The sequence below is a fragment of the Pseudonaja textilis genome, chromosome Z (genome assembly GCF_049901715.1).
Source record: "Pseudonaja textilis isolate UNSWEBS1 chromosome Z, rPseTex1.2, whole genome shotgun sequence".
Taxonomy (NCBI): Eukaryota; Metazoa; Chordata; class Lepidosauria; order Squamata; family Elapidae; genus Pseudonaja; species Pseudonaja textilis.
The window spans coordinates 34,262,805-34,288,136 of NC_142008.1; the positions used below are offsets into that span (position 1 = coordinate 34,262,805).

At 35.3% G+C, this 25,332-nt stretch overlaps 1 protein-coding gene across 3 annotated transcripts in view; it reads left to right on the forward strand.

Annotated features, from left to right (window-relative positions):
• Nucleotides 1-62: 62 nt before the first annotated feature.
• Nucleotides 63-25,332, forward strand: part of BZW2 (basic leucine zipper and W2 domains 2) — a 36,849-nt gene continuing 11,579 nt past the window's right edge. Inside the window, exons 1-7 of one of the 3 annotated variants that reach the window (XM_087916781.1) lie at nt 69-173; nt 348-488; nt 19,094-19,158; nt 20,069-20,245; nt 20,659-20,762; nt 23,097-23,162; nt 24,635-24,770. In XM_087916781.1, coding sequence (XP_087772907.1) covers nt 19,101-19,158; nt 20,069-20,245; nt 20,659-20,762; nt 23,097-23,162; nt 24,635-24,770 — 541 coding nt within the window. In that variant the 5' untranslated portion in view covers nt 69-173; nt 348-488; nt 19,094-19,100. Of the gene's footprint in view, nt 174-347; nt 489-795; nt 817-19,093; nt 19,159-20,068; nt 20,246-20,658; nt 20,763-23,096; nt 23,163-24,634; nt 24,771-25,332 lie in introns of those variants that run through there. The other 2 variants (XM_087916780.1, XM_087916782.1) reach the window with 2 other exon arrangements.

The window sequence follows — 25,332 nt, forward strand, 5'->3', positions numbered from 1 at the left end:
ATATGATCAATCACCCCCTCTTTATAATGGTGCAGCCTAATCGTGAAGTAGGCGGAGTTCAGGCTGCTTTTAGGTGTCAACGTGCTCGCCCTTCACTTCTCTATTGTGTACAGACGCTGGTATTGTGTGTATTGTTGGCTTCTCCTTAGAACAGAGCCTCTTCACCGGCAGAGGTAAGCGAATGTTGGGTTGTGGAGAACCGGCGCCTTGAGCAAGAAGGGCAGAAAGCGAAGAGGAGGAAAAGTTGAACAAAAGGAGTACAAGGCACAAAGAGAAGAGGGGGCAGGAGGCATAATTACTCTGGCATTAGAAGGCATAGAAATGGAAACTCTTGTTTTTTCCGACAGGTTGACTGCTTAGCTAATCAGTTAGCCAGGCTTTGGGCTAAAGGCTTTCGAGCGACTGCAGCAGCATCAGCAGCGGCGGGAAATTTTGGAGGCGAGACCAACTTTGTGTTGGAAGAGGTGTACGTGCGTGACTTTAGCAAGGTGACATGGGACAAGAACGTCGTGTTGGGTTGGAAGCAGCAGTGGGAGCTTTTAAAGCGTTCATTTGTACAGCTGCCTTTTGCGGGAGGGCGGGCCAGAAACTGTCTTTGCGTGGGGATTTAAAGGCCGCCTAATAGGGATTTGAAGGAGGTGGGGGCAAATACAATACTAAAATACAATACGACGAAACGTGTTGGGCACCGAAGTAGCACCAGAGAGAAATAAAAAAGGTGCCATCTTTTCCTTATTTCTTTGGTGAGGCCCCGCACTTGGTGAAACGGTTATAAACGAAGGAGGCGTTTGATATTTTGTAATATCCCAAAAGCAGGTACGGGTTGCTTGAAGTGAAAGCTTGCTGATGCAGCGCTACAGATCCTGTGGTCTTTAAAACCAATCTCTGTCTTTCTGTGGGGCAGCGGGGCACGCTGGTTTTTTTGTTTTTGTTTTTACAGAAGCGCAGTTGGCGTCCAAGAAACGTCGACCAGAGAAGTATAAATTTCATTTGTGTGGCATTTTATGATAACTTAGAATATTAGATTATTTATCCAACAGTAAATTCCATTTGGGCTCAATTCTGAGTTGTCATGTGGGTTACATCTGTCTGAAGAAACCAGTGTATGAAATTCTGAATGTAGTTCATTAATGTACAGGTGTATTTAAATATTTCAAAATGACTGAGATTTGTGGTTAAAGGTTGGGAGGATAGCAAATGTCTTGAAAACTCCTTGTACCAAGCAAACTTTTTATCTCTGTCACTCTGAATGCTTTTATTTAAAAAGTTGCATCCTCTGTTTAGATTTCTATGGGTTTGTTGAGGGCATTCAAGTTTATTATGCTTATACAGTATCTTAATTGAGTAGAGGAAGACAAATAACTTAAAAGTAACATGAAAATTATTTACAAGGTTTACTGTTCCATTGAAAGATACTGTAGCAATCAACCAGTAATGTAATGTCAGGGATCTCAGATTTGAGGAGATTGAATAGATCTAGGATGAGGCCCCATAAATTAAGACTCATTTATAAAATTAGAGTTTCTTGGTTTTATTTTTCCTTAGGATTAGTAGAAATTCCATTTTGCAATTGTGGTTTATTTAGTGGAATACTTTCTGAATATAACTTTGAACTCCTTTTTAAAAGTTAAAATTTCACAAATGTAAGATTAAAATATAACATCTTGGTTTTATTAAACAATATACTAAAACAACTTTTAAAATATATTTTCTTTCAATTATAATTCTTGGTTGGCTATTAGATATTTTTTATAGCTTACAAATAATTCTGAGCAGCATTTTATACTATTGATTGTGTTAGGCTAATTACACAAGGCTAGTAGTATTTTCAAGTAGATGCACTTTTGCATCCAACTTGCTCTACATCCAGTATCATGTGTCAAGCATTTTCATGGAGAGCTGTACAAGTGGGTACAGATGAGGAAAAAACCCACCATCCTTGCAAATAGGTGTGATTGGATGTAATTTTGTCCAGGTAAACCTGCATAAAGCTTTCTGGATCATGTAAGATCCAATTTGTGTAATGATTTAGTCACCAGGCTAGAGACCAGGAAATTGAGTTCTACTCAGAAGTCAACACTAATTTGAATGCATAAACAAACATACGAGGATCTTCTAGTTTGCTCTTTGTTTTTTATTCTTTGTTCAATCAGCTTTTAGCAATTATGATCAAAGGTGATTATCAGATCCAAATGAAAAGAACTAGAGCATCTTGCTGTTCTCAGCTGAAAGTTACCAATCCCCTTTAATAAGGAATTATAGTCTTTTCCATTTTGTGGCTATGTTTATCTGGAAACTATAAGATCTATAATCCACCACAACTAAGATCTATATTATTACAGATGAATTTGTCAGGTGATAATTTACTACATTTTGTACAGTATTTCTTGGACCATTTCTTGTAGTTGCACGATTCTAAACTATGTGTGCAGTGGAGTGAAGATTATTCATAGGTTGATTGATAAACTTGTTTGATTTGGAACAAATAGACTAAAATTGTTGACTATTGTTTTCTTTCTAATAATATTATGAAAAGGCAATCCATCATCCTGTCCGTAAATTCTATATTAAACTACACAATGTAGTGCCTGCAGATAAATGCAACTTCTGCTATTGTTTTAATCTTTCTCCATTGTGTAACGTTGGACAAACATAAGATTGTCTTTTCAGTACTGCTTCCTTTTCATTGTGCTTTCTTTTCAAAAGGTACGAAATATTGTGCCACTGAAGATTAAGAGATAAAATTGAACAAAATATTATAGGTGTCTATTTTTGGCAAGTGCTGTATTATTTGGTAATACAGTAATTATAGCAAATATTGATTCAACTATAATGAATTATATGTCTAGGTTCAAGTTAAATCACATTTGAAATAGGCCTATTGCAATAAGCTATTCAGGACTTCCCAGGCTTAAATTAAAATATAATAAATGTAAGTACAGTCTGCTGCTTAAGTCAAAAATATGTACAGATTTAATGCCTCTTTTTTCTTTATAAAATTTGTATGTTTTATGTAAAAAAAAACATAAAATTAGTATTTTTAAATGGACTTGAAAGATACAAATTAAAATAGCTATTCCTATTTATTCAGAATAAAACCATGGAAAGATAGCTGGTAAATGAAGACATGTGTCAGTTAATATTTTTCTCCAAATAATAGTTTTCTCCACCAAAACAATAAAATGTATTTAATTTATTGATTAGCTTTCCTGGTAAAAAAGATGTTTCAGGTGAGCACCCATGATACATGAAATAAGATAAATACTAACTAAAAATGTCAGTCTAGTTCCAAAAAAAAAAATTATAACAAAAGGAATCAAAAGCTGTATCTTGTACTATAATGGCTTTTTACCCTTCTGTATAAGATGTTCTATGTTCAGTTCAGTCATGTATACATTACATATATAATACATACCATATGTATATGTACAGGTGAAATGCAAAAGTTGTGCAAAAGTTCATTTATTTCAGTAATTCAGTTTAAAAGGTGAAACTAATATATGACATAGACTCATTACATGCAAAGCAAGATAGTTCAAGCTGTGATTTGTCATAATTGAGATGATTATGGCTTACAGCTTATGAAAACCCCAAATCCACAGTCTGAGAAAATTAGAATATTACATGCAATCAATAAAACAAGGATTGTACATAGAACAATATTGGACCTCTGAAAAGTATAAGCATGCATATGTACACAAAGTACATGCATATGTACTTGGTTTGGGCCCCTTTTGCAGCAATTACTGCCTCAATGCAGCATAGCATGGAAGCTATTACCCTTTGGCACTGCTGAGGTATTATGGAAGACCAGGATGCTTCAATAGTGGCCTTCAGCTCTTTTGCATTGTTTGATCTCATGTCTCTCATCTTTCTCTTGGCAATGCCCCATAGATTCTGTATGGGGTTCAGGTCAGGCGAGTTTGCTGGCCAATCAAGCACAATAATCCCACGGTCATTGAACCAGGTTTTGGTGCTTTTGGCAGTGTGGGCAGGTGCCAAGTCTTGCTGGGAAATGAAGTCAGCATCCCCATAAAGCTTGTCTGCGGAAGGAAGCATGACGTGTTCCAAAATCTCCTGGTGGACAGCTGCATTGACCCTGGACTTAATGAAGCACAGTGGACCAACACTAGCAGATGACATGGCTCCCCAAATCAACACAGACTGTGGAAACTTCACACTGGACTTCAAGCATCTTGCAGTGTGTGCCTCTCCATTCTTCCTCCAGACTCTGGGTCCTTGGTTTCCAAATGAGATGCAAAAATTGCTCTCATCAGAAAAGAGGACTTTGGATCACTGAGCAACAGACCAGTTCTGTTTTTCTTTAGCCCAGGTAAGACGCTTTTGACGTTTGTTTTTCAGAAGCGGCTTGACGAGAGGAATACGACATTTGAAGCCCATGTCCAGGATCCGTCTGTGTGTGGTGGCTCTTGATACACTGATTCCAGCCTCAGTCCACTCCTTGTGAAAGTCCCCAACACTTTTGAATGGCCTTTTCCTGACAATCCTCTCCAGGCTGCGGTCATCCCTGCTGCTTGTGCACGTTTTTCTTCCACACTTTTCCCTTCCACATAACTTTCACATAGCTTTGATACAGCACTTTGGGAACATCCAACTTCTTTTGCAATTACCTTTTGAGGCTTTCCCTCCTTATGGAGGGTGTCAGTGATGGTTTTCTGCACAACTGTCAGATCTTTTCCATGATTGTGATTCCTACTGAACCAGACTGAGAGACCATTTAAAGGCTCAGGAACCCTTTGCAGGTGTTATGGCTTAATTAGCTAATTAGAGTGGGACACATTGAGCCTAGAATATTGAACCTTTTCACAATATTCTAATTTTCTAGATTGTGGATTTGGGGTTTTCATGAGCTGTAAGCCATAATCATCTCAATTATGACAAATCACGGCTTGAATTATCTTGCTTTGCATGTAATGAGGCTATCTCATATATTAGTTTCACCTTTTAAGTTGCATTACTGAAATAAATGAACTTTTGCATGATATTCTAATTTTTCGAGTTTTACCTGTATATTGGAGAAATGAAATGGGTACAGAAACAGTTTACTACTATTCTATCTAATAAAATGTAGTTTTGTGTTTTGTTTTGGTTTTGAATTGAAAGGAAATAAGAATCTTTTTCTTACATCCTGAATAATCACTGAAACTTAATTATGAGTTCGACACAGATTAAAATGTTTTGAAACAATTCTTCATGCCATGCCTAATGAGGCTGTGGAATCGGGTAGAATTCTACCAGTTCTGTCTGGCTCTGTAGAACCGGTAGCTCTGAAGAGCAGCAGACATAGAACTGGTTGTTTAGCCCACCCGCCCACCCGGGCTCTTACCTGACCTTTATTTCCTGCTTTTTCAATCCCTGGCTGCCGTGTGATGCATAGCTGCAGTTGAAAAAGCAGGAAAAAAGTGATGAAGATTTACATGCAGCATGCAGGGAAGCACATCATAAATCACCAAACCGGTAGTTAACCCTCTTGGATCCCACCCCTATATGGAATATACTATCGCAGACCCTTTTTTTGATAACTTTGAATTGGCGTTGTTTAGAGTAGGAAAAGCAAATTCATATAGAATGAGGTTATTCTAAAGAGCAATATCCTGGGTGAAGAAATAGGCAACAAATGTTATTCTTTCTTTCTTTGCAATATACTTCCAAGCAAGGTTGTCAGTTCTGGGATGTTACATAATAAAATAATACCTTCCTATACCTTCTTTCTTTTGCTTAAAATTTAGGCTTATGTTTAGAGCTGAATTAGAGCAACACTAAACGTATGTAATGCTTTTAAAAAATAAATTTCAGGGACTGGGCCTCTCCATAATTATCAGCAGCACTGGATTTTGGATTTATATTGTTTACACTGGGAAAATTGGTATAAGAGATACTACTCATTTCAGAAAGGCAAAAATCAAGCTCCTTATGGGTGATTATTGATATCCATGAAGACTAAGCAGTTATTTTCATCATGCAGTTTTGTTAAAATTTAAGGATTTTAAGCATAATTATTTTATTACTGTATTTTTTTTCAGAACACAAGAAATCCAGTTTAAAATCTCAAATTTAACTCAAACCTGCCCATGTTGAAATAAATAATGGCTTTATCCTTAAAAATATTTAATAGTAATTCTATAGCACCCAAGGGTTATTAAAATAATATAAAGAAAAATAAAATCCAAACATGCAATTACTTTTAGAATGTAGGATGTCTACAGTGCCATCAAATGTTACGAGTTGAAGTAATTCCAATAATTTACATGGACGAAAAGTTTCTAGTCAAACTTTGTCTTCTTCATGACTTCTCAGGATTATTGGAAACTTTATAAGCCATGTGGAAACTGGGCAAAGAAGATATAAATTTCATGCCTATTGTTATGTTAATTTGCCTTTGATAGAATCCAGAGGATTAGAATTTTAGAATATCTAAAAATCCTGGCCAAGCCACTTAAGTGCTGTTCCCTAGAAAGTTTCATGGTTCTATACATATAGTCATAGTTCTCTTATAGAACTGCATATAGTTCTCTTAATAAAAATGCAATAAAATATATATGCATTGCAATTATTATGGATCGAAATCTGTTACCAGGTGAGAATCCTTGTTTTGTCAATAGTTTAATAAGAAATGTATCCTAGTAAGCTTCCTCAAATTCATCATGAATGTGCAGGAAAGAATCCAGGTTGCTTTTTTTTCTTTCATCCTTCAGATGTTTGCACTAAGCATGCAGATCCAACAAGGAAGCCAAGTATCTTCTGAATAATTTCAGGAGTGAAGTGGAGTGTAATATCAAAAACATTTTTGGGAGAATATTTAGATATTCTCTAACCAGAGCTTATTGTCCCAAAAATTGTGCTCAAGGAAAAAGGTGTTTTTGTTTTTTTTTTCAGACTGAAGGAGCTCTCTCTTTAATAGTATAATAATATATAATATGTAATAATAATATAATATGTCATTCCCCCTACCAGAGTGACACAACCTTGCCTATTCAAACAAATACTTGTAACATTTACTGTTACAATTTGTACAATTATGAGTTTTAGATTGCAGTGGTAAAAAGCATTCCACTTCAAAAGGCTAAGGAAAGTCAGAGTGATAAACAAATCTTCCACACTGCGGCATGGAAGTAACAAAACTTGACACCCTCAAGTTTAAATCATCCTTCCTCATCCTTATATCTAGGGTTTAAATTTTCATCCAGTCGTAGCTCTATTTTGAGTCATATGCAAGGCTTATACAATTGACCATAATTATTTAATAAAATAACATTTTGGCTTATTGAAGATACATATTTGAATATTAGTTTAGGTCTCAGTATGTACTGACATATATGGAACATGGATCTCCCTGAAAACTAAAATTGGGAGAAAGTAGGAGTAATATATGTTCTGGCATTGTATTGTATAGTAGCTTTTCTGATTGTGGAAGGAATAACGCAGAGATTGGATTCATCCACAATGTTAAACCATAGTTTAGTTTATTAATTTTCATTTATTCTGCAGTAAGAGTTCAGTTCTGGTAGTTTATATAATAAATGATAGTTGTGCATACAGTATCTTAGTACAGTGTATGGCTGTCTGATTTTTTTAAAAATCAGATATATTCTAGGTTTAGTATATGTCAAGGTATAATCTAAATAAAAAACAAATGTCAGTCTGATTCATTCTATCAGATTTTTCTTAAACCATGTGATGTGTCTTAGTTTTTCACATTCTTTAGTTATTGGAAATTTATTTTTATGTGCATGCAGACAGCAATCTTTTATATTCCATCTTTTTCATTCAGTACCTTGCAAATTCATCTGTATACCTTGTTCCTCTAAGTTTTGTATTGATTTAAGTTCACCCTTTTCATCTAATAATTCCCCATATCTAACTGTTTGTTCCTTTTTATAAATTATAGGATAAGAAAAAGCTTCTATCGTCGATAACCAAACTGGAATTTTCAAATAACATTGTTTTTTTATTTTCTCCCAGTTTAACCACAAAGACTCCCGTATATAATGTCTTCTAAAATAGCCCTGTGTTTTGGTTCCCTTGTACCATAGAAAAGCATGTCAACCCAACAGCAAGTCATGACCTTCTAGTGTCAACAATCTAGTCTTCCTTAATGTTATCCATTCTTTAACCCACATCAAATTTGCAGCTTGATAGTACAACTCCCAATTAGGCAGGCCAAACCCTCCTCTAGTTCTAGCATCTTGCAAAAGCTTTAGCTTTATCCTCGCTTTCTTACCTAGCCATATATACTTCAACACAATTTTATTTAAGTCCTCAAAATAGTCTTTTCCAAGCCTAATTGGTATTGTTTGAAACAAAAATAAGATTCTGGGTAGAATATTCATCTTGATTGTTGAAATCCTCCCTATTAATGACAATTGTAAGTTTTCCCATTTCTTCAAATCTAGGGCTATCTGTTGTTTAAGTTTAATATAATTATTCTCTTTTAATGTGCTACATCTTGGTGTCAAATATATCCCCAAGTACTTAACCTTGTTTGTAACTTGGATTTTCAACAAATCTGCCAATTCTTCTCTTTGTCTTAGTAACATATTCTTTGACAAGATCTTTGTTTTATCTTTATTTATTTTCAGACCGGCCACCTCACCATATGTCTATCTTTTCCAGCAGCTTTAAGGCTGTTTCTATAGAGTCTTCTAAAATAAAGACTAAGTCATCTGCAAAGGCTTGTAATTTAAATTCCTCCTTTTTGATTTTCATTCCTTTTATAGTTTTATCTTCTCTGATATTTCTATTCAACACTTCCAGAGTCAATACAAATAGCAAGGGAGAAAGGGGACATCCTTGTCTTGTGCCTTTTCTTATATTAATAGAATCTGTAAATTCTCCCTCTATCATTACCTTTGCAGTTTGCTCATGATAAATTGCTTCTATTGCTTGGATAAATCTTCTAGCAAAGCCCATCTGTTCCAATAAGAGTAACATAAATCTCCAATTCACATTGTCAAAAGCCTTTTGGGCATCTAAAAATATCAAAGCCATTTGCTTTTCAGGATGCACCTCATAGTATTCCAAAGTGTCCAGAATTACTCTCATATTGTCTTTAATTTGTCTCTTTGGCAGGAATCCATTTTGAACTGGATGGATAAAACTATTCAAATATTTTTTAAGTCTTTCTGCTAGTATCGAAGCAAAAATTTTATAGTCTGCATTTAATAAAGAAATCGGTCTATAGTTCTTAATTTGCAGTAGATCAGCCTCGTCTTTTGGAATAAGTGTAATATAAGCCTCTGACCATGTTTTAGGTATCATCTTCTTTGACATAGCTTCATTCATAACATCTAAAAGTGGAATGCTCAATGATTCTTGTAATATTTTATAGAATTCTGCAGGCAGCCCATCTGGACCTGGTGCTTTCCCATTATTTTGTTTCTTGAGTGCTTGACTTAGTTCCATCATTGTTATATTACTTTCTAACATTTCTTCAGTCTCTTTAGATATTTTAGGTAAGTTTGTATTCTGCAAGTACTGTTTAATTTTTTCCTCATCAATATTCTCTTTCTTGTATAGTTGTCCATAAAAGTCTCGAATAATTTCCTTTTTTTCTTTATTGCCATAACAGACTTGACCTTGATCATCTATTAACTGCGATATTTTCCTCGACTCTTTCTCCTTTCTCAGCTTATATGCTAGCCATCTACCTGGCTTATTTGCATCTTCAAAATAGTTCTGTTTAGCATTCCTAATCTTCTGTGCCAGTTCTTCTTTCTCTATTAAGTCCATTTTATGTTTAGTTATATCCAGTTTCAATTTAATTTCTTTTTTCTGTGGCATTTTCTGTAACTCTTTTTCAAGTCTTTTGTGCTCATCTTCCAGAGCTTTAGTGGCTTGCCTTTTCCTAGCATTCTTTTTTCTTATATAATCTATTATCAAGCTTCCTCACATATGCCTTCATTGTGTCCCAAACATTCTGCGCTGAAGTATCTTCTTTTCTATTTTCTTTAAAGAAAAAGGCAAGTTCTTTCTCGAGCCGTTGTATAAAGTCCTTCTCCTTTAGGATAGTATTATTTAACGTCCATCTCGATCTTTTTTTTTGGCCCTTCCATTTAATTGTCAATGGGTTGTGATCTGCCCAAGTACTTGCTTCACTGTTTATTTCTTGAATATTAGATATTAATTCTGTTGAGATCAAGATCATATCTAATCTGGACCATGATAGGTGTCTGTTTGAATAAAAAGTATATTGTTTGGTTTTGGCATTTCTTTCTCTCCATATATCTTTTAAAATTAGTTCATCTGTCATTTTAAAAAAAGATTTAGGAAGTATCTTTCTATTATGCTTTGCTGTTGTTGCTATATAGTCTAATTTATTGTCCACGATTCCATTAAAATCTCCCATCATAATTATATTAGCATAGTCCAGTCCAGTTATTTTCATATGTAATTTTTTATAAAATTCTTCTTGTTTATCATTCGGAGCGTAAATTGCAATCAAGAGTATTTTTATATTATTATCCATCATTTCCACCATTAATATTCTTCCATCTTCATCAGTGTAGATCAGTTTTGCGGGGACAGCCTCTTTAATATATAAAACCACTCCTCTTTTCTTACATTGAGTCAAAGAAGTAAATAATTTCCCTAATTTTGGCTGCACTAACAATTGTTCATGCTGTTTTTTAATATGTACTTCTTGTAAGCAAATTATGTCAAACTTTAATTTCCCTAATTTATGAAAAGTCTTCCTTCTCTTAGCAACTGAATTCAGTCCGTTTATGTTCATTGTAATCAATTTTTTCTCTTCCATGATGATATTTTATATTTAGGCTTAGCGGGTCTCATACATCTTGGTTCACGTTGATCTTTGATATCCACCTGTCCAGCTACTGCGCCTTCTTCTTTTTCCATCTCCATTTGTTCCTCTTGGGATTCAGTTGATAAGACCTCTTTTTCTGCCTCTTCCTCTCTCCTTCCAAAAAAATCTGCGTAGAAGAGTTCTGCTTTCTCAACTGAATCAATTCTATATCTCTGTTCTTGCCATATAAACATCAATCCTTCTGGGATCAGCCATCTGTAATTCACCTCCTTTTTCAATAACACTTTGGTCAGAAATCGATATTCTCCTCTCATCTCTCTCACTCTTCTAGGTATTTGTTTTAGGACCAGGATTTCTTTACCTTTGTATTTCAACATCTTCTCTCTTGCCGCTTGTAAAATTTGTGTCTTAATGGATTTTTTAGTAAATCTAATGTGAACTTCTCTGGGTAGGTTATTTCTCATCACATATCTTGTGGAAACTCGGTATATCTCATCTACTCCATCCATCATCTTTTCCTCTTTTGTTTCCAAAGCATCAGCCAAGGTTTCTATCATTATCGCAGCCAAGTCTTGCCCTTTTTCTTCCTCTATATTTTGGAATCTAAGATAAAATTCGGACCTCTCCATCTCCCACTTCAACATCCCGCTTTTTTCTTGTTCAACCACCATTAATCTAGTATGAATATTTCCAATCTTCTCCTCTCTTCGTTTACCCTCTTCTTCAACTTTTTGAATTCTCACATCATACTTCACCATCATCTGTTGAATATTTTCCACCTTTTCTTCAGTCTTCCCTGTTCTTTGTTCAATGATATCTATTTTTATCTTAAGGTCTTGAATTCCTTGCATGATCGTCAGTAAAGTTACTTTTTCTTGTTCTTTATCTTGCTTTGACATTACCTGCATTGAACGTTGTCCTCCAGGTGGTGAGGAAGCAGAAGTAGATATGGAAGCACCCGGGGGTATGAGTTTCCTACTCATTTTAGGTGGTTCAAAATCTTCAGATTCTTTCAAATTTTAATCCAATTAAAAACGTAGCCAATTATAATCCAAAGTGGAAAAGTCCAGCAGCAAAAAGTCCAGTAGTGAGGGAGAGAGAACAAAAGAAAAAAGAGGAAAAAAAAGGGAAATTCTTCAGGTTCTTCCTGACCCTAATCCAATTATAGAATAATCCAAGATAAAAATAAAAATAAAAAGAAGTGAGCCCAGTAATAATAATAATAAAAAATAGAACAAAGCAAGAGAAGAAAAAAAAAAGAGGAAGTATCTTCAGGTTCTTCAAATCTTAATCCAGTTAGAAAATCCCAGTTTAAAAAGAAAAAAAAAAGGAGACCAAAATAATCCAGGAGCATAAATAGAAAAAACAAAAATCCCAATAAAAAGGAAGAAAAAATAAAAGTAAAAATAAAAAAAATTCTAAGGCTTCCCCTTGAAAATAAAAAGTAAAAATAAAAACATTACTGAAATAAGAATTTACAATAATGCTAGTGGGGGGCGGGGGTAGTGGAATTAAAAAAAGAAATTTAAGAGAAAGAAACAACACACTGCACTCTGTTTAATTGTCTAAGGCTTTTGTTTTGGCTCACTTCCCTTTCCCACAGGCTTCAAAGTCAAGCCATAAATATTTAATTGTTGATAGAAATCCAGAAGAGCACCTGTAATAATACTGCACTCTTCCCTCTATCTTATCACAAGAATGTCCTTGAGAAGGAGCCTTTCATAATTCTCTCCACTTCAAGTAAAACTTCAAGCCTCTAGTTGGCAGTGTTACAAAGTTTCTTAGTTCTCACTTTCCCCCCTCCTCTCACAAAGAGATAATTAAAGTTCAAAAAAAAAAGAACAAGAGATGTATACATATATATGCAAAAGGAGAAATAACCAAATGGAGCCTCTAGCCTAAAAAAAAAGTTAAAAAGAAAAAAAAAAGAAATCCAAGGGAGAATGAAATATATGTAGAAAGAAAAAAAAAAAAAGAAAACCAGTCCGGTTATCTAGTAAGTAACAATAAAGTCCAGTAACAAAAAAATAAAATAAAAGTAAAACCTCGCTTTGATGTCTCCCTTAAAAAAATGCCGCCAATTCAGTTTTGTCAAAAATCACACAGATTTCTTCTAACAGTCAAAGTGTCCTTTCAAACCTCAAAATATTAAAAAAAAAAAAAAAGCAGTTTCTCACCCAGCCGACACACTTTCTCTTTCAGCCTCTTCCTTTCCGGAGCTGCCCCGACTTCAGCAGCATGGGGCTGCCTCTTCGCCGCCAGCAAAAGGGACTTCTCCTGGATCATCCAGGGACTTTGCGGTGTCCCTGGGATCCGCAGGGTATGCCCCTCACGATAACCGTCCCTATGGGATGGTTTAGGTCCGTTTGGACCGGCCAGGGGCGAAGATATCGGCTGCAATCGTAGAGCTCGATTGCAAGCCGTATCGTCTCGGCACCAGCTCCTCCCCTCCCTCCCATTTTTCTGTTCCATTCCATGTTAATAAGGTGACAGCCTGTCTAGCGCTATATCCTGCAGTAGTTGAAATATGCATGCACTCTTCTGTTTTCATTTCTCTTTTTATATATCCTACATCCAAGATATGTATCTTTGCCTTCCCCTAAAATAAATAAATGAACTTGATATAAAACCAACTACTTTCTCCAGTCGGGTACTGCACCCTGTCATGTACAAAATAAAAACAAAGTTGTATATTTTTAAAAGTTTTAAAAATAAGTCACAGGACAACAAGATGAGTGATGAATAAATTTAATAAATATATAAATGTAATAAAGATAGGTAGTTCTCAACTGACAACAATTTGTTTAGTGACCGTTTGAAGTTACAAAAGCATTGAAAAAAATGACTTATGACCATTTTCACATGACTGTTGCAGCATCCCCTTGGTCATGTGACTTATATTTGGATGCTTGGCAACTGATTCATGTCTATGATGGTTGCAATGTCCCGAGGTAATGTGATTGCCTTTTGCAACCTTGTGACAAGTAAAGTCCACAGAGAAGCCAGATTCACTTAACAACTGTGTTACCAATTTAACAACTGAAGTGATTCACTTAACAAATGTGGCAAGAAAAGTTGTAAAATGGGGCAAAAGACACAACAGATTTCTCACTTAGCAACATAAATTTTGGCCTCAGTTTTCATAAGTTGAGAACTATCTATCAAGACTAAAAATCAGGTTTCCCCACTCCTGGACCATCACTATAACTACTAGCTGGATCAAATTATTTTGAAAATGAGTATGAACACACAAGGGAGCCTTTATTCCATTCTGTAAAATGGAGAAAATTTACACATTCTCATTTTGAAAAATTAAAGTACTCTAAATGTAAGTATATTTAACCCCTTCACCAGTGATTCTCCCTTTAATACATGTGGAGCTTTAGTACGTTTGTTTGGTTTGCTGCCATTTCACTGATAACAGCAATCCTGGTATATAAGCAATCATATTGGAGATGCTTGCATTAAAATACTGCTCCCATAACATTGTTCATGACGTTGTATGCCATTTTGAGACATTTAAAAATGCAGTTCAAAATCATTCAATTTAGTGCGTCCTATTGTCTTTGCTTTCTCCAGTCGTTAACCACTTATCGCATTCAGATGTTAGATTAAAGCACATTCCAGCATGTGGATAGAAACATTTTTCTGTTTCTTTTCTTCCATATGCTCCATTCGTCTCCTGCTTATGAGTCACTGTACTTTTATTTGACTTTGAACATTTATTGCTGTTTGTGCAGTAGATCAGGTGCTTTACTTTGAACTTTTTACATTTTTCATATCAACTGCATTGCTATTTTGTTATTTCACATTTTGAGCAGTTCGCTAAGGCAGTTTGTATTATGCACTGCAATAAAAACTAAACTGTGAAATGCCAAGGTCTGAATTCACAGGGTAATCCTAAATTACCTAAGTTCTTTACTAAGAACTCTCAGCCTTAACGTGCTTTTGTTTGATTTTGTTTGAGTTAGTATATTATACAAAGCCAGACAGTTGTGTTTTATTCAGTAAACTACTATATGGTTAAATCATATCTTAGGCAATTTATAAATCCAATCTCTGAGGGTCTGTATTTAGGATAACAAAGTGTATAATTCCATACTTCATTCTTTCCAAATTTTATTTTATATCAATGGTTTTTAAATGTAAGTTCCAGAAGATTTAGCATATTTCACCAACCAAAGGATTAGCAAATGAAGATAATCTTTTTGAAAAATTTATTTCCTCTGTGTAAATTAAGGACACCATCTATTCACCTGAAGCAAGAACCAGGTGCTGAGTTCCTTTTGGAAGTGCTGATATACCTTCAAATGACAAATGAGATGCTATGTGTTGACTATTCTCAGCAGATATTTAAAATGTTATGACAAATCAATTAATTGTAGACAGTAATCCTAGAAAACAAGAAAATCATACAAAATTTTCTAAAGTCTAAAGGCAATTCTGCCTTCCACAGAAGACCTGTACATTGTGTGTGTCAGAAGTAAGGTTCAGAAAATACCTACAGACCACACACTTGCTGGTCACAAACTGTTTCAACTCCTCCCCTTGGGATGGTGCTATAGGGCAGGGGTCACCACCTTTTGGACCTCAGGGACCATCAAACTCATACTTTTAAATCCCAAGGACCACTAATATGATTTTTTTTAAAAAATAATATATTTAACATAAAAAATTTATATATATAAATGATATATATATATATATTATAGCTGAATTTTATATACATATATATATATGTATATATGATATATACATAATGATATATATATATATCATTCAGCTTTGTTCGGGTATTTTCCCACGTCATTGTAGTTGTGCTTTTAAAGTTGTAGCAACGTTTTGGCAGAATTTCATCTGCCATCATCAGGCTTCTGTATTGTGTTCACTGACGTGGGAAAATACCTGAACAAAGCTGAATACCTTACATGTAAGTACCCACGAAAACTTAAGAAATATTATATATATATGTTGTGATTGGAAGGGCCAATCCTGTTAGGAACTTTGAATCTGATGACTGTTAGATCATGGATTGACGTCAGAACCAGGAAACGTTAATCTGATGGGCAAGCCAGTTAATTAGCACGTTGCCTTAATGGGTATTAAAGGAACGAAATGACTGTTTGAATTTCAAAAGGGAGTCCTAACAGTTTTGCTTGCAGTTTTGAATGAGAACGTTACTCCCTTTAGTTTGATTTGATTGTGAAATGACTGTTTGAATTTCAAAAGGGAGTCCTAACAGTTTTGCTTGCAGTTTTGAATGAGAACGTTACTCCCTTTAGTTTGATTTGCAGGACCGGCCTGAACCTTCAACCTCCTCTGCTTCTCAATCAGGTTATCAGCCGGGAACGGCTGACAATGAGGAACTTATGGAGACTTCAGGTGAAGGTAATAATTTAGATGATTGCTGGGTGGATGTCAGAAGCAGGCATCTCCTTACGAGAAGAAACCAACGGGAGCACAGGAGGAGGGCAGATCAGTAATTAGACTAATTAGCTGCTGCTCTATAAAGGGAGAGAGATGACTTTGCACCTTGTCCGGAACAAAGTGTTTGTTTGCAAGGAGAACCGAAGATTTTGGCTTGGAGGATTTAAACCTGAAATATCTTGTTGGGCCTTGGATTTATTTCGTTGGAACTATTAACTTGGACTATCTTGTGGAGGCTAACTACAGCTGTTATCTGTGAAGATTCCTGTTTGCTGCCTTTATTTGCGAGGACTGCTGCTTTCAGCCTTATCTGTTTATTTTGGAAGGTGGGACATAACATATATATATATATATATATATAATAGATATATAATTTATATATATATATACAATTTATATATATAAATTGTAGATGCTTAATCATAACTGTGGGGCAGAGCAAAGGGAAAGGAGAGGCCTCTCTCATCCTTTGGGAGGGGGGAAGGGAGGATTTAAGAAGCCACATGGTGCCTAGAGGCTGAGAAGATCTGAACGGGGAGGAACTGGCCCCCCTCAAATGGAAGAAAATCAGAGCCATTTCATGCCTCCCCCAAGTCAGAGGAAACCTCTCCCTCCTTTTCCAGGAGTGGCTGCCTGGAGTTGGGGGAGGGAAGGAGGGCCGGTCTGGAAGCACTGACGAAGACGGGCTCCTAATCAGGCAACACCCCCCCCCCTTCAGCCTCCATATAAGAAGAGCATTCCCCGAGGTTAAGCTCCAGGTTCCTCCTGCCGCTTCCAAGCAGAGAAGGGTCCCTCCCTGTGGGGAGGCTGAAGAGGGGGTGTTGAGCCCAGAAAAACTCAAGCTCTCGCCCACATAAACAGGCTGGTTATTAGGAGCCCGTCTTCCTCAATGCTCTTTTGGTCTGGGCATTTGGTCTCCCCAGTCCCTGCCCCAGACCAAAGGAAATATAGCCATCCCTTCCCTTTTCCTTCCCTCCTATCCTTCCCCTGCTCTCTTCCCCCCATTCAGTCCTACTTCAGGACAGAGTAGAGCGCACTGGAAATGTGGGTTGGCATTTCCAACACGCCTTTCTCTGGCGCTTGCCTGTAATTCATGTTCCTCCAGGCCTGGCTTGCTGAGGGGGGAGAGCAGCCCAGACGACTCTGCTGCCTCCCCCTAGGAAAAGAAAGCAAGCAGAAACATAGCTCTCGCTGGGGCAAAAGAGCAGAGATCGGAAGGCACAGGCAACAGAAAATGGTGCTTTTCAAAAGTGGCAGTTTCTTCTCTTGCCTGTGTCTTCCTTGACCTCAGCTCTTTTGCCCCAGTGAGAGTATGTTTCTGTTCACTTTCCCTGGGCAGTGATAGCTGGGGCCATGGGGGGGCGCAGCAGAGCAGAACACCAAGAGGGACAAGGAAACTGATGTTGCCCCCACCATCCCATTCTGGACCTCTGAACTGGATGGTGAGCACAAACTTTCCCCCTCCCACCATTACCAGACAGTACTTTTTCTGTCCCGGGCTGTCCCTATAGCCAGCGGCTATTGAGGAAGTGGTTGGCGACCACCGCTATAGGGCATTGCAGGCCAATACAACTAGACACAGGAAGAGTTTTTTTGCCTGGGCCATCACTCCACTGAACACCTAATTCTCACCTTGTCTAAGGGGGATTGGTGTGAATATGTAAATGTGTATTTACCCATATAGTATGGCTATAATATTTATTATATTTTGTATTCCTCCCTCTTATTGGTTTTATGATGATTGATTATTAGTGTTTACATGTACACCAACAGCTTCTGCACCAGAGAGAAATTCCTTTTGTGCCTAATCACACTTGGCCAAATAAAGTATTCAGTTCAGTTCAGTTTTGAGTCCTTTTCCTGTTCCTATTTGTATCGGAATTGTTTTAATATATCAATAGTGGTTACAAAATACACTTGCTTTTATTTTGTCTTGACTTTCCAAACCTTTCAGATTTATGAATCTGTCTTACTAATAATACTCTTCATTTTATTCCTGCAATAAACTGAATGTGTCTTCATCATAATGTGATCTAAGAGAGGCTCGGTCAGTCTAGCAATGCGTTCCCCACTTGTGTTGTACAATTCCTTTGATCTGTAGCTGTAATCAAATGCAATTGGTTGTTCTGGCTGCTGTCTCAGCAGGATTGAGGACTAGAGTTTTAGTGACTACCTTATAAAACCTGGTTTAAAGGAGATTATCGTGTGAGGCATTTTACAGCTAAATATAGATATTAAATAAAAATAATCTCTGCAATTATACTTCTGCTATGCAATGAAACAATTTGTTAAGTCCACTATAGGTGATAAATTTGGTTTCTTCTCTTCAATTTTTTAAAGGATTTTTCCCCCCCCATTTCTCTTTTAGAATTTATTTCTATGGATTCTTTTTAGTTCTTCCTTTTACTCTGACTCTGGTTACTCAGGAAGAGTGACATATATTAAGACATGAGAATGATGGACATAATGAAGAAACACAATGTATGTTTATAGAATGTAAAAACCTATGCTGCACTTAGGATGATCCCCAATAAACTGCATGTAGAATCAATGTGGCTATCCACAAACAATGTGAAAGCATTACATGAAAGTAATTTAGCCTCTCTACAGCAACAGTTATGGCCTTTTGTAGGACATTTTCATTAAATTAAGGTTTATTTATTTTAGTTGTTTGTTTCTATCCCACCTTTATTATTTTTACAAACAACCCACCATGGGAACATATCCAATATATCATCTTCCTCCTATTTTCAACCCTGTGAGGTGGATTGAACTGAGAGATGCAGTGATGTAATCTTTTGTACTTACAATTTAATATTATTTAATAGTCTTTTGATTTAAAATATTTCTGTTTTAAACTAATATTTAAATTTTGTATTCCAGAAATTTTATGAATAAGAATCAGAAGCCAGTTCTAACAGGCCAGCGGTTCAAAACAAGGAAGAGGGGTAGGCTTAACAATTTATTGTAGTAATGTTGAAATAGTACTTTAGTATCTTATACTTTATACAGTATTGTATGTTTTATTCCCCCCAAAAAAAACACACAAAATAATTAATAATTTGCTTTAATAGTATGTTGGAAACTATTGCTGAGATCACACAGCACTGAATGAGTTATAAACCATAGAAGTTTGTTTATGTATTGTATTTGGTTAAAACAAGGTGCATTATGATTTACTGTAGCACATTTATTGATTTATTTAAAACATTTATGTAGCTGCCCATCTTGTGTCAAACTATATCAATTATCACACTTTAAAATAAGCTAATTTTAAGTTTTACTAATATTGTCCTGTTTCAATAAACTGTTAATTCCTTTGAAATAGAAGAGACTATAATGTGTCTTATATTGAAACAGAAGGGTATGTTCCTAATCTGATATGTACTTGACATGAAGAAAGAAAAGTGCAGATATAAACTTGGTATGACCTGACCATCTGACAGGCTTTATAGTAATTGCTGAGTTTATTTATTGCTATTATTAGAATATAAAGTATACCTGTACAGAAAGAAGAATGTTGTCATCTGAAATGTTAATTGCCCTTCCAGTCAACCTTAAGAAATCGATTCAATTAACATACAGTTTCTGTTTGTATTATAAATTTGAAAGTATGCAAAATCAGTATTAAAAATACTGCTTTGGATTTCTATAACAAGATAAATTTAAAAGCATTCAAGTTAAAACTGATTATAACAGAGACAAATAGCAGGAAAATGGAACACAATTTATTCAGCATTCTCAGTAGCATAGAGACTAATACATTAAATAAGCATAATTTTAAGAATGGCAAATAGCTGAAAAATATAGGGAACTAATACATTGTGTAAACTTATTAATAGTAATTTTCTATTACAGATGAAAAGGAGAAATTTGAACCCACTGTCTTCCGGGATACAATTGTCCAAGGTCTTAATGAAGCTGGTGATGACCTGGAAGCAGTAGCCAAATTTCTGGATACTACCGGCTCAAGGCTAGATTACCGGCGCTATGCTGACACTCTATTTGATATTTTGATAGCCGGCAGCATGCTAGGTACCTATGTCACATAGAAAACTTCAACACTTCCATCAAAGCTAGTTCTAGCAACATGTCTCCTTGATTCTGTTAGCCATATGTTAAATAATTGTTCCTGTCTTGATTTTCCTTTTTGTATGTGGTGTATATCTTAAGTTTGTTTTACAAACTTTGGATATCTATGATTGCTGTAAATATGTGAAATAGTATTGAGTATAGAAGAGTTTGCATTACAGGCAGTATCATTATAAGCCTTGTTTCTTATGTTGTAGTTGCATGGTTGAAAACATTTTGTATTAAGCCTTATTTCATGTGGCAGATGTTTCTTCTGAACACAGGTACTAGATAAGCGTGTGTAATGAACACTTTCTTTTTCCTATGTGGATAATATAAGATTTAATTATGGGATTATTTTAAATGTGCTTTTTCAGCTCCAGGTGGGACAAGAATAGATGATAATGATAAGACCAAGATGACAAACCAGTGTGTATTTTCTGCAGTTGAAGATCATGATGCTCTCCGACATTATGCTCAGGTTCAGTCAAACATTGAGACAGATGATCATAGTTGTTTATATTTTGAAGTATTATTCTGAAGCTTTATGTTTTAATAAATGCATACATGCATACTCAGCAAAAATACTATTGATGAGATTAAACTATTTAATTATTTATTAGGGCTTATCTGAATTCCAGTCCAAATGTCATCATCATCATCACACCTAAAAGTTTATGAGTAGTACAGCTGAAACTAAAGAAGATTTCAGCATTTGTAAAGCACTCAGATATCAAAGCACGATATTTGCTGCCCATATTAATTCCACTTCTAATCCATTTTTATTTCATGAATTTGAACAAGGTGGAAGCTAGTCTGTATTCTGTGATCCCTGTAAATCAAAATTCCTAAGAGTAGAGACCACAAAGTCAAGCTTGAGCTGAATCTATTGGGCAGAAGCCATTGGGAGTAAAGGGTTCCATAGATAACAATGCCTTAAGTTATCTAAGGCTATAATGTATAGCCTTATAATAAAGTACTTTGAATTGAATCCAAAAGCAAGCTGGCAATGTAGTTGAAGCTTCTGGATGGTGTTCAGTGAAAGATACAAATAGAATGCAGGGGTGGGATTCTACCAGTTTGCACCTATTCGCTAGAACTGGTTGTTAACATTCTAAGCAGTTCGGAGAACCGGTTGTTAGAAGAAATTACTGGCCTAATCTTGTAAGGAAGGCAGGAAGGAAACATTCTGGTGTTGCTTACAGAAACTGCCTCTCCATTAACCCTGATTACATTCTTGGCAGGACTAGACTTCCTGTGTCAGGAACTTCTCTGGAGTTTTTTTCCCCTCCTTTGCTGGTACTTTGCTTGTGTGGAGTGACCATTCAAAGTTACAATGGCACTGAAAAAAAATGACTTATGACCATTTTTCACACTTACGCATCCCCACAGTCATGAGAGGCCAAGTGAGGAGATGCGTGCCTCGATGTGAGTGATATTGAGTTGGCCACCCCCAGCCAACATGACCACCAAGCTACATCCACCCAGTCACATGACCACCGAAGCACACCCACCAACTAAGCCACATCCACAGAACCGGTTGTTAAAAAATTTGAATCCCACTCCTGATAGAATGGGTTGTAGTAATCAAACAAGAGATTACTAAGGTATCATTAATGAAAAGATTTATATGGCTGCCCATCTTAAGCAACTCTAGGTAGCTTACAACAACTGTAACCAGGGTCTCCCAGTCCAGAAAAGGTCCTAACTGGTAAACCAGATACAATTTTGCAAAAGCCTCCTGGCCGTAATTGTCATCTATTTTCAAACTGAAGCCAAGTGGACTGCTAGGTTAGATTAGATTAGATCAGATCAGATTGTCAGACAGTAGATTGTCATTTCAGATTGGTACACAGCCAGTAGGTAGGTAGGTGAATGGATGCATGGCTAGGTAGGTAGGTAGGAAGGTAGATAGATAGATCTGGCAGTGAGATCAGCAGCTATATAAATTTCATAGCTTGGGAATAGGCCAATGCCTGAAAGAACCCTGTGGGATGGGTGGGAGAGATGGATGCTGCTGCAGTTTCCTTGTGGTCTGTTTTAGGATAAACTACCGCAAAGGCAATGCAGTGACTATAAGTTGGAAACTGGCTATAAGTACTTTGGGAGTAGTGTCATAACTTTGAATAGTGTCTAAGTGAATGATTATCAATTGAGGACAACCTGTAATCCCATTCACCTTGTTCAGCTAGCTTTCTAAATGTTATATTTTTATTAATTAAAGCAGTTGGATCATTTTCAAAAGTAGTCCTACATTCAATGTGAAATTATTTAATTCAAGTTGCTAAAACTATATGGTTTAGTCTGTATGGGTAGATTACTTTATCTGATGAGCCAGCTAATGCTAGTAATCTGAGTTATCCCTTCCTATGAAAATAACTCCAATCTTGTTTTAACAGTAAATTGAGGATTATATTTGAAGCCTTCCTCAAGATTCAGTTTGAGTTAATGACTATAAATGAATTTAACTACTAAATTAGTGGTTTATTCTTTATAATATCTGATAGAGTATATTTTATTACCATAGGATAAATCATAATCAGTAGAGAAATAAATTGCTTAATAGTTATTGATGGCAAATATTGATTTATGTTCCTGCTTTCTTCTTTACCCACAGCATTAAGTAGTATACCCACCATCATGGTAATTTGTTATCACAAAAATCTGTCTGTGTGTTTAGAGTTAATGAATAAGTATATTAAATAAATATATATTTAATTACATTTTAGTTTTATCATTATTTGTAAACATTTTATAGATGACAGTTGTATAACTGGTTTGTACTGGTGTTAAATGTTTATTTTTTCATGTTTAGGTCTTCAATAAGCTGATCAGAAGATATAAATATTTGGAAAAGGCATTTGAAGATGAAATTAAAAAGGTAGTTTTATTCTAACATGTAGAAGTTTTTAATGTGTTTCAAATACAATAAGAAACTACTTCGGGTGCTGAAATATCAGTTTTTATGATAGCTTCATATTTGCATAGATTTTTCAGGTTTTTGTAGTAACAATAACTAAAATATATTTTGCTTACATCTATAAACTGAACTTCCTTAAATGTATTCCCTCTTAAAGAGTTGGCGTCAAATCCAATAATTTCTGTTAAGAGATTATGCTAAGAAACATAGCTAGCAAGCACTAGGATTTGAGGGTGGATTTGAGGCAAAAATATAGATAGGTCTTGACTAGTATGGTTAATAAATTCCACAAAATAGTCTTATTATTCAAATGTATTTATAACCATATTTATTATTTTTATAAATAACTCAAGGTGGCAAACATACTTAACACCTTTTCCTCTTCTTATTTTCTCCACAACAATAAACAACAATAACCCTGTGAAGGATGGAGTGGGATGAGAGTGACTATCCCAAAGTCACCCAGCCATCTTTCATGCTTAAGGCAGGACTAGAACTGAGTCTCCTAGATTCTAGCTTGGTGACTTAACCACAAAACAAATTAGCTCTCATTTGCACTATTTGAAGTGAAGATGCTATGGAAAATAGTCTAATTGGTTTCAACTCAATGAAAATAGGTAACCAATAGATAATAAATACAATCAATATGTATAATGAAAAATCTTTATATGTATCTTTATAAAATAGTACAATAAAATATAAAAAAATAGATAAATTTTAAATTTATTTTTAACAAAGTCACAGACTAGATAAAAAGTTTTTTTAAAAAATTCTGAATATAAGTTTTATATTTAGAAGAAAACATCAAGCTCTTTTTAGATAATTGCAAAAAGCTTATACAACTTTACCTTTACTTATTTTACAAGCACAGCCAATGATTATTGAAAGTTATATGTGTACCATAGCTCTATGATAAATAGCAAATATTTTGAATCATAGAGTCTACATATTGATTTGTTGAAAGGTCAGAAATGCATGTTTAAATTAGAGGATAGTTTAAGTTTTCCAGGAATTGGAACAATTATCATTCATTTTGTCTATGTATTGCATTTTGAGGTCAGCAATGTATAATTATACAACGTTGAACTTTTGATTCAAAGCTGTGGATCAAAGTGTAATTAATAGTTTACTTTGTACCTGTGTTCTCCCTCTTCTGAAACAAAATAAATATTTCTACCCTGCTTATTCTTATTCTGCCTATTATATGTTGAATTACTTTCATAGCAGAGATTAATTGGATTGACTTTACATTCAGTTGATTTAATATATATACTGTTCATTCTCATAAACTGATGAGCGCTTTAACTTTTAAGGTAGTTTTTGGTAATTTAAAAGTCAGATTTATTAACTATTTTGGGTAGCCCTGGGCACTTCAGGTTGTTTTCTGTGTTTAGATTCTTCCTAAAACATGTTCCTCTTTTGTTGCCTCACAGCTCCTGTTATTTCTTAAAGCTTTTTCTGAAACTGAGCAAGCAAAATTGGCAATCCTCACTGGAATCTTATTAGCTAATGGAATACTACCTGCTACCATTTTAACAAGCCTTTTCACGGACAGCATTGTCAAAGAAGGTAATTAGAGATTCTCCACTTTCCCCAAAGGATGTACATTATCTTCTCCCATAGGATAACTTTGTTATCTTTATTTTGGATCCTTGATCTTGTGGCTTTAGAATTAGGGACCAATCTCTTCAGATTTGTATTTTGCATTCCCTCTTAGATATTAATAAATTGGAAACCTTACATGCTGTGCATTGTATAAATTGTTTATTGATAATTTTGTTATTTCATCATGTTAATATTGAGTGACTAGCATTTAATTTGAGAATCCTGAATGTCATCTTCTGAATTTAATGGGTTTTGTTTTGTTAATGAGAAGTATCTTTGCAGGGCTTAGTTCATTAAAAGGAAATAATTACCTTCTCAGAAAAAGGCTGAGGAAGTTAGAGGAAATCAGTATTTCCAAAAAATGACCTTGAATCTAATGGCCAAAGTAACACGTTAGGGCAATTGTATTTATAAAATTGAGTGTGCTTAATAGCTGGTACTTCTCTCTTATCAAAAACAAACAAACTAGCAACTGGAACGTATTAGAAAGAAAAGAGATAATCCAGTTCTCTCCCGTTGTTTTCCT